The following is a 10,630-nucleotide window of genomic DNA, read 5'->3' as shown; positions in this document are numbered from 1 at the left end:
ATTTTTAAAAATACCCATGAACAAATAGTGGAGAAAAGGGAACTCTCATACACTGTTGGTGGGAATGCAGACTGGTGCAACCTTTGTGGAAAACAGTGTGGTGTTTCCTCAAAAAATTAAAAATGGAACTCCCATTTGACCCAGTAATTCCACTTCTAGGAATATATCCCAAGAAAACAGAAACACCAATCAGAAAGGATATATGTACCCCTATGTTCATAGCAGTGCAATTTACAATAGTTAAGATTTGGAAACAGCCTAAGTGCCCATCAGCTGATGAGTGGATTAAAAACAGTGCCACATCTACACAATGGAATACTACACTGCTGTAAAAAAGAAAGAACTCTTACCATTTACAACAGCATGGATGGGCCTTGAGAGCATTATGCTAAGCAAAATATGCCAGTCAGAGAAGGATAAGTATCACATGATCTCACTCATTTGTGGATGATAATGAACAACATAAACTAAATCTTGAGACACAGAACCATGGAACAGACTGTCAAACATTAGAGGGAAGGCAGGGGAATGTGGGATGGGGGATGGATGTGGGGGTAAGAGATCAACAAAAGAACTTGTATGCATATAAGCATAACCAATGGACACAGATAATTGGGCGAGGGGGGTGGTGAAGGCTGGGTTGGTGGGCAGGAGCAGGCTGGGAGAGGACAATGGGGCGGGGAAGGGACATATGTTATACTTTCAAGAATTTAAAAAAATACCCATGAACAAATAGAAAAGAGACAGAGAGAGAAAGAGAGAGAGAGAAACTGAGCAGCCCCAAAGAATCAGTTTCTCACAAACAAAATTTAGGAAACCAGTCAAGGTGCTCTTTCCAACATCTTCAACTGTCAAAGGTAGGGCCCAGGGAGTTGTTGTTTCTTCATGGAAGTGAACCCTATTTCACCCTAAGTGCCACCACAAGCACTATCATAGCTGGACCTACCTCACAGATGTCCTTGAGGTGCTTGATATAATGACGCTCAGTGCTCATGATTTCATTGATGACATTGGCCCGCATCTGATCTCGGTTCTGTAGTGGCCGGCCCAGACAGAGACAGTCTGAGTTGGGGTCCAGGTGCCCATTCTGAACGTCACTGGACCCTTCCTCTACCCCATCCTCCTGGTTCACCCAGAGCTGTGGAAGAAGGCAGAGAAAGAAAGGATTAACTTCCTTCTTTGAGAAGTTTTCAAACAAGTAGAAAAAGGATAAACTAAATTCTTCAGGTATTCAGAGAACCTTCAGAGGCCCCTGTAATCTGCATGCCAGGCCTGGCTCCAGGGTGACTTGTTGACCTTAGGAATGAGACTAATTTTCTCTTGGCCTCTGGAGACCTATCATCTGTAAAATGAAAGATGGGGAAATCATCCTCAGAGGCTTCTTAGCTAAAATGATTGCAGAGGAGAGAAGAGCAATGACAATCAGAAGACATATTGGGGGCATATTAGGGAGAATAGTTGGATCAAAATAAAAAAGGATTAAGCTATACATATGCGGTGCCATGGCTGGATTATTGTTAAACACTTATGAGTATGGAAATCAAAGTTAGAAACTAGAGTGGACATATCCAAATCAGGGCCTTCGGTCAAAGCCTGCACATATAAATCATTAAAATTTGACTGTGAAATTCTTGGAATATACAAATGTCTGTACTTCCTCAAGGTTGGAATGGAGATGTCATAATGTCCTTGTACCACATAATAGCAACAGCTGTTTATTGAGCACTTACTATATACCAGCCCCTGTGTTGAGAGTTTTCAGTGAACTGTATTATTCAGTTCTGCTAGACAGGTACCATTATTATCACCATTTCACAGAAGAGGAAACTGAGCCTTAAAAAGTTAGGGATTTCATCCCAAGTCACAAAGTTAGGAAGCAGAAGATCTGGGATAGAAGCCAGGCAGTTTGGCTCCAGAGTTTTTGGTCTAAACTACTGTGCTAGCTCCTTTTGCCTCTATTTCTAAGAGAGTTGGAAAAGGAGTAGAGACGGGATTGAGACAAGGTGAACTTAGAAATATTACTCATCAAAATTGGATGCAATTGGTTAAAGGTTCAGACGATCCATTCCAAATCATGAAGCAAAGGAATGCAGAAAAAAAAAACTGTTGGGGAGGCTTAATAAGGTATTTCTTGATCTTGGATTAATTAACTCATGGAAATGGCTCATTTCACCCTACTCCTAGGAAGAAGGAAAACTAGGGGGCATGGAAAAAAGGAAGGGTGGTACCCTAAGAAGAGTGGCAAGATCTGCTAGGATAATTAACCAAAGAGCTTGTCAGGTATCTCTACAACTTTATTCAACTATTCATCTTTCCCCCCGCCAATATCCCACCCCTGGTTTTTCTATATTCCTGCCTCAAGAAGCTAAGATAAAGCAATTTCAATGCATCTCTATTTCTGACAACAAAAATGTATGTTGGTGAGTGGATTTAGGGGTACAGAAGCTTTGAGATGAAGCCAGAGGGACAGTAGTTCCTTCGCACCTCTGTGTATTCTCCTCTCCCTTTGCCTCACAGAGCTTGGAGAGCATGGTTACCACCCAGTGAACCTAGAGATGTCACCAGCATATAGTCTACTTATTTGCCACAGTGGTTGGTATATAGTAAGAGCTCAATCCATTTTAATGCATTTTCCATACACAGCCAAATGTGCAAAAATGTACGTCTACCCAGAACCTATCACCCTCTGCAAATGATGTATTGAAAATCTTTCTACATCTTATAAAGGTCAGCTTTGTGTCTTTGATGTGCTAATAGCTGTCCCTTGATACAATAAATAGGCAGTGATGAAGGATGACTAATTAAGGAACAGATCTGTTAAAAAAAAAAAAAAGGTGATTCTAAGGCCTTGAAGCAAACACATCATAAACCTGTCTATCTTTACCAATAAAAACGTCATTTTCTAATAATCTATTAGCTTTTTCCAGCTTCTCATAAAGCAAGCTAATCCCTGCTATGAAAAGAATACAATGGGCAGGCCTTCAAGATAAGAAACCTTTCTATTCTTCTCAGGAGTAAGACAGTCAAATCAAAACAAAATGTTGGCTTTCAGATGGCTAAAATGAGATGACTCTTTGAAACAACTCTAGTGGGAAGGAGCACAGAATATTGGTGGGGGTAGGTGGGTTGGAAAGTCAGGTCAAGACAGAACCAAATTTAGGTTCAAGTAATACTTCAGATAACAATGAAAAGGCAAGAAGGCAACTATAACTAGGTGGATGCATATTTCTTGCACAAAATTTGGTGGAGGAGCCCCTTCTGGCAAGAACTAAAGGCATGGATGGCAGGACTCTTCATAAGGAGCTTCTGAGAAGACAAGACTTTTATCTATTATACTGAAACAACCCCATAAGCTCACTACTTCGGGAAAGATGCTATCTTAATCCAAAAGAATGACTGGTAGATTCATTCATTCATTAAACCTATGTTCAATGCTTAATATATACCAGGTAATGGAGATAAAGCAGTAACAAAAGAGACAAAAATCTCTGCCCACTGTGTAGCTGACATTTGAGGGGAGATTATTTTAATTTGCAAAAAGGTAGCATGTAAGGCCTGATTACTGTGCCCCTAAGCCCAGGGTCCTACAGAAAAATCCCCTGGGCCTGAGACAATGACGTTCTGGTAGAAAACCCTCAATTCCCTGCTGTTGAGAGTTTCCCCGTTCTGTGTGATGAAGGTCTTGGCTGCTCTTATGTCAAAGTACATTGACACAGATCAGCACAAGACTTCATCTTCTGTGGGTACAATATCAACCCTCTCACCAACACACTATGTAAGCTAATGTATACCTGTGTACTTTTTAAAAAATGTTATACATGAACACTGCAATTGGCACACATGGGCTCCTCGGTGACAAGAAAGAAGACAGACAATGCCCAGAGCCTGGCAAGATGGAAGGCTTTCCTGGAAGCCCTCTCAGAGTACTTGAAGATTATTTCCTCCAGCCTTCATTGTGCTCCAGCACAATGCGATTCAACTTAATAAATGCCTATTTTGGACCTAGTTTGTGCTTAACCAATAACTATGAGAAACAAGGGGATGAGCAAGAGAACTAACTACTCCCGTCTCCCTTATTTTCAGGGAGTACTTTTCAAAACATAGAAGATCTCTGGTCATCATCTCTTACTTTTCCATTCTTACTGTCATGGCCCCCATTCCCTAAGTGATTTCCGTGGGTGATTCCCAGCTCCAATCCTTCCCCCACACCAATTTCTTTATCACTTTGATTGGCTACTCTCACACCTCCATATACTCATTAGCTGCCCATTGCCAAATCCAAATCTCTTACCATGGAATTCAAATATTACCATAATCCGGCTTCAATCTGCATTTCCTTTATCACCTTCAACTGTGTCTTTTAGGAATACTGGGCTCCTTCCAAACTGGTCTACTGTCTATTCTCAAATACTCCAAACTATGGTCTTTAATCCCATGCTCACACATGGAAATGATATAGTCCACATGCTTTCAAAGACTTAAATAATTATTAACCAATATCATAACTTCCTGATGAAGAAACTGAAGTTGATAAAGGAGAAATAACTGGTGGAGAGCTAGCAGCATGCCCAGATCCCAATTTTGATAAGGCTTTGTATTTTGTATGTATCTTCAATTTCTCCTTTTTTTCTCCTTTGTTTTTTAAATTACACAGTAGATACAGGATCATATTTGCTTTTTAAAAAAGTTAAAATGTAAAAGAGAGTTCTCAAATTATCAAAATCAAGAATAAAAGAGGAAATACTACTACTAATCTGAAAGAAATAAAAGGGATTAAAGGGGACATTATAAACAATTATATGCTAATAAATTAGATAACCTGATGAAATGGAAAAAAAATTCTAGAATGACAGAAACTGACTGAGGAAGAAAAGCAAAAATTGGATAAAAAGATTGGACTATTATTCAAAAACTTCCCATCTGGATCAGACCAGATGGCATCACTAATGAATTCTACCAAATATTTAAAGAATAATTAACATCAATTAAAAAACACCTAAGAAACTAGGCATAGTACAGAACTGTTGAAAACTGATGATGGCAATTTGTGAAAAACTCATAGTTAACAGCATACTTAATGGTGAAAGACTGAATTCTTTCATCCTATAATCATGAACAAACATCACTCCATGCCACATATGTACTAAAGGTACTGGACAGAGATATTGGAGGGAAAAACACATTTAGATTAGAAAGAAAAACTAAAGCCATTCACATATGACATAATAGTATATATAAAATTAAGAAATCCACACATAAAAAACCCTGTTATAACAAATAAACAAGTTCAGCAATGTTGCAGGATACAAGAACAACATAAAAAGTCAATTGTAACCCTAACTGGTTGGGCTCAGTGAATAGAGCATGGGCCGGCGGACTGAAGGGTCCTGGGTTTGATTCCAGTCAAGGGCATGTACCTTGGTTGCGGGCACATCCCCAGTGGGGGTATGCAGGAGGCAGCTGATCGATGTTTCTCTCACATGGATGTTTCTAACTCTCTATCCCTCTCCCTTCCTCTCTGTAAAAATTTAATAAAATATATTTTTAAAAAGTCAATTGTATTTTTACACAAAAAAAGTCTTTAAAAATTCAAGAGAATTGAAATTATATCAAGAATCTTCTTGGATCACAATGGCATGAAACTAGAAATCAACAACAATAAAAAAAACTTTAAAACATACAAACACATGGAAGCTAAATAGTATGTTATAAAATAATAAATAGGTTACCAATGAGATCATGGAAGAAATTAAAAAATTCATGAAACCAAATACACAAAAACCCCAAATCTATGACACACAGTGAAGGCAGTCCTGAGATGGAAGTTCATAGCATTACAGACCTACCACAAGAAACAAGAAAAACATCAAGTAAATAAACCCTATACCTAAAATAATTTGAGAAGGAACAACAAGCAAAGGGCAGAGTAAGTAGAAGGAAGGAAATAATAAAGATCAGAGAAGAATATGACAAAAAAAGCTAAAAAAGAATACAAAAGTCAATGAAACCAGGAGCTGGTTCTTTGAAAAGATAAACAATATTGATGAAGATATAACCCGACTCATCAAGAAACAGAGAGGAATCAAACAAATAAAATCAGAAATGAAAGAGGCAAGGAAACAACTGACATCACAGCAATACAAAGGATTGTAAGAAATTTGCCAACAAATTGGTCAACCTGAGCAAAATGGACAAATTACTAGAAACATACAATCTTCCAAAACTTAATCAAGAAAAATGAGAAAACCTGAATGAACTGATAACAATTAATGAAATTGAAACAGTAATTTTAAAACTCCCAGCAAATAAAAGCGCTGTACTGGATGGCAACACAGGCATATTTTTCCAAACATTCAAGGAAGAACTAACACCTATCCTCCTAAAGCTATTCCCCCAAAAAAATTCAAAAGGAAGGAAGACTTCCATGCTCTTTTATTGAGGCCAGCATTATTGTAATTCCCAAACCAGAAAGACACTACAAAAAAAGTAAATTATAGGCTATTATCCCTGATGAACATAGATGCTAAAATCCTCAACAAAATGTTAGCAAATTCGATCCAGCAATAAATTAAAATGATCATACACCATGACCAAGTGGGATTTATTCTTGGAATGGAAGGTTGATACAATATTTGCAAATTACTAAATTTGATACATCATATAAACAAAATGGAGGATAAAAACCAGATGATCATATCAATAAATGCAGAAAAAGAATTAGACAAAATCCAACACCCATTAATGATTAAAAAAAAAACAACTCTCAGCAAAAAGGAATAGAGTAATCATACCTAAACATAACAAAAACTATCTAAGGCAAACTGACAGCTAACATCTTACACAATGGGTAAAAACTAAAAGTGTTTCACTTAAGATCAGGAACAAGACAGGATGTCCACTTGCACCATTCTTACTCAACATAGTACTGGAAGTCCTAGCCACAGTGATCAGAAAAGAAGAAGAAATAAAAGGCATTCAAATTAGAAAGAAGGAAGTAAATCTGTCATTATTTGCAAATGGCATGATACTGTACATAGAAAACCCTACAGAATCCACCAAAATATACTAGATACAAAACTAACATCCAGAAGTCAAGGGCATTTTTATACACCAATAAGGAACTCTCAGAAAAAGAAACAAAAACAAACAAACAAAATCCCATTAACCATTCAACAACAACAACAAAAATTAAGGTGCCTAGGAATAAACTTAACCAAGGAGATAAAAGACCTGTAAATGGAAAACTACAGGACATTGAAAAAAGTAATAGAATAAAATACAAACAAGTGGAATCATATGCAGTGTTCATGGATTGGAAGAATTAGCATCATTCAAATGTCCATACAATTCAAAGCAATAGATAGATTCTATGCAATCCCTATTAAAAATACCAACAGTATATGTTACAGTTCTATAACAAATATCCCCAAAATTTGCATGAAACCAAAAAAGACCCTGAATAGCCTCAGTAATATTAAGAACAAAGTTGGAGGGGTCAAAATACCAGATATAGAACTATTACTACAAAGTCAGTGTAATCAAAATAGCCTGGTATTGACACAAGAACAGGTACATAGGTCAATGGGACAGAAGAGAGACCCCAGAAATAGGCCCATGCTATTATGGTCAATTAATATTTGACACAGGAGGCAAGAGCATACAATGGAGTCAAGAATGTCTCTTCAATAAATGGCTTTGGGAAAATTGGACAGGTACACAGAAACAATTAAACAAGACCACCAACTTACACCATACACAGGAATAAACTCATGGGGATGTGGCTGGCCTGCAAACCACCAAAGGCCCCTTGCCCAGGCCACCCCATGCCCCAAGGGAACCCTAACCCTAATCTAGGACACCGTTCGGGGCAAATCAGCCGGCCCCCACCCGTGCTCCAGGCCTATCCTATCTAACAAAAGAGAAACATGGGGCAGTTGGGGGCAAGCAGGTCAGCAGGCAGAATAGTTAAGGGCAATCAGGCAGGCAGGCCGGTAGGCGAGTGGTTAGGAGCCAGCAGTCCCGGATTGTGAGAGGGATGTCCAACTGCCATTTTAAGCCCGATCCCTGTAAACCAGCAGTAGGACATCCTTCGAGGGGTTCCAAGTTGGAGAGGGTGCAGGACGGGCTGAGGAACACCCTCTCCCCTGTGCACGAATATAATCATAATAGGAGATTTAATACACCATTGACATTACTGGATGAATCCTCCGGACAAAAAATCAACAAAGAAACAGCAATCCTAAACGACTCTCTAGATCAGATGGACTTGTTGACATCTTCAGAACATTTAACCCCAAAGCTAAAGAATATACATTCTTCTCCAGTGCACATGGGACATTTTCAAAGATAGACGACATATTGGGATACAGGCAAAGTCTCGTCAAATATAAAAAGATTCAAATCATATCAAGCATCTTCTCAGATCACAATGGCATAAAATTAGAAAGCAATACAATAAAAAAAAAACACTTGGAGGCTAAATACCATGTTATTAAACAATGACTAGGTTACCAAAGAGATAAAAGAAGAAATAAAAAATATGCTGGAAACAAAGACAATGAAAACACAACAATCTAAAACCTATGGGACACAGTGAAAGCAGTCCTGAGAGAGAAGTTGGGGGTGAGCAAGCCTAACTCAAAAAAAAACAAAAATAACTCGTAATAAATTATCTAATTCTACAACTTAAAGAAGAAGAAAGAGAGTAATAAGAAAATCCCAGATTAAGCAGAAGAAAGGAATTAATAAATATCAGAGCGGAAATAAATGACATAGAGACCAAAAATCAACCAAACAAACAACAACAACAACAACAAAAAACAATACAAAAGATCAATAAAACGAAGAGCTGGGTTTTGAAAGGATAAACAAGATTGATGAACTTCTAGCTAGGCTCACCATGAAGCAAAAAGAGAGGACCCAAATAAACAAAATCAGAAAAGAAAGAGGCGAAATAACAACAGACCCCACAGAAATACAAAGGATTGTTAAAAATACTATGGACAACTCTATTCTAACAAACTAGACAACCTGGAGGAAATGGACATATTCCTAGAAAAAAAACCAGCCTTCCAAAATTCAATCAGGAAAAAAAAATCTGAATAGGCCAATATCTATGGAGAAAATTGAAGCAGTAATTAAAAAATAAAATCCAGTAAGTAAAAGCCCTGTGCTGGACAGCTTAACAGGGGAGTTTAACCAAACATTCAAAGAACTAAAGCCTATCTTCCTCACACTATTGCAAAAAAATTGAGAGGAAGGCACATTTCCAAGTTCTTTCTATGAAGCCAGCATTACCCTAATCCCCAAACCAGGTAAAGATACCACAAAGAAAGAGAATTACAGGCCAATATCCCTCAGGAACATAAATGCTAAAATCCTCAGCAAATCAGATCCAGCAATATATTAGAAAGATCATACACCATGACCAAGTGGGGTTTATTCCAGGGATGCAAGGCTGGTACAATAATTGCAATTCAATAAATATAAAAAAAAGAGTCCAGTAGAATGTTTTCATTGAATTTAACAAGATAATTCTGAAATTCATATAGAAGAGATAACATTCAGGAATAACCAAAGCCTGGAATTGTGTCCTACCAAATATCAAAATATACTACAAAGATGTGCTGGTACAATATCAGCAATTCAATAAACATGATACATCACAGAAACAAATTGAGAGACAAAAATCACATAATTATAGCAATTGATACAGAAAAAGTACTTGATACAATCCAACACCCTTTCTTGATAAGAACTCTCAGCATGGTGGGAATAGAGGGATAATACCTCAGTATAATAAAAGCCTTATAATATAAACCTACAGCCAACATCAAGTCAATGGGCAAAAACTAAAACCATTTCCCCTAAGAACAGGAACAAGGCAGGGATGGCCATTCTCACCACTCCTGTTCGTCATAGTACTGATAGTGCTAGCCATACCAATCTGACAAGAAGAAGAAATAAAAGGCATCCAAACTGGAAAAGAAGAAGTAAAACTGTCATTATTTGCAGGTGACATGATATGGTACATAGAAAACCCTAAAGACTCCATAAAAAAAAACTACTGGATTTAATAAATGAATTTGGCAATTAGCAGGATACAAAATTAACACCCACAAATCTATGGCAATTTTACACACCAATAATGAACTCACAGAAAGAGAAACTAAACAAACAAACAAAAAAACAATAAAAAAAACACACAATCCCATTCACCATTGGAAAAAAACTTTAGATACTTAGGAATAAATTTAACTAAGGGGGTAAAAATCTGTACTTGGAAAACTACAGGACATTGAAGAAAGAGATAGAGGAAGTCATAAACAAATGGAAGAATATACCGTGTTCATGGGTTGGTAGAATCAACATCATTCAAATGTCCATACTATCCAAAGCAATCCATAGATTGAATGCAATCCCCATTAAAATACCAATGGTGTATTTCACAGACCTAGAACAATCTCTCCAAAAATTCATGTGGAATAAAAAGGAATACCCTGAATAGCCACAGCAATCCTGAGAAAGAGAACAAAGTTGGAGGGATCACAATACCAGATATCAAGCTATATTAGCAAGCCATGGTTCTCAAAACTGCCTGGTACTGGCACAAGAACAGACATATGGACAA

The 10,630-nt window shown here is 37.5% G+C and overlaps 1 protein-coding gene across 1 annotated transcript in view; it reads right to left on the bottom strand.

Annotated features, from left to right (window-relative positions):
* Positions 1 to 946: 946 nt before the first annotated feature.
* Positions 947 to 10,630, bottom strand: part of LOC102752204 (rho guanine nucleotide exchange factor 9) — a gene marked incomplete at its 3' end in the record, with an annotated part of 83,846 nt that continues 74,162 nt past the window's right edge. Inside the window, exon 3 of the mRNA XM_006752628.1 lies at positions 947 to 1,138. Within this exon, the coding sequence (XP_006752691.1) occupies positions 947 to 1,138 (192 nt within the window). The remainder of the gene's footprint in view (positions 1,139 to 10,630) is intronic.

The sequence above is a fragment of the Myotis davidii genome, unplaced genomic scaffold, assembly GCF_000327345.1.
Source record: "Myotis davidii unplaced genomic scaffold, ASM32734v1 scaffold1010, whole genome shotgun sequence".
NCBI lineage: Eukaryota > Metazoa > Chordata > Mammalia > Chiroptera > Vespertilionidae > Myotis > Myotis davidii.
The sequence above is the reverse complement of the archived record's forward strand: the minus strand, read 5'-3'. Positions and strand labels throughout refer to the sequence as shown.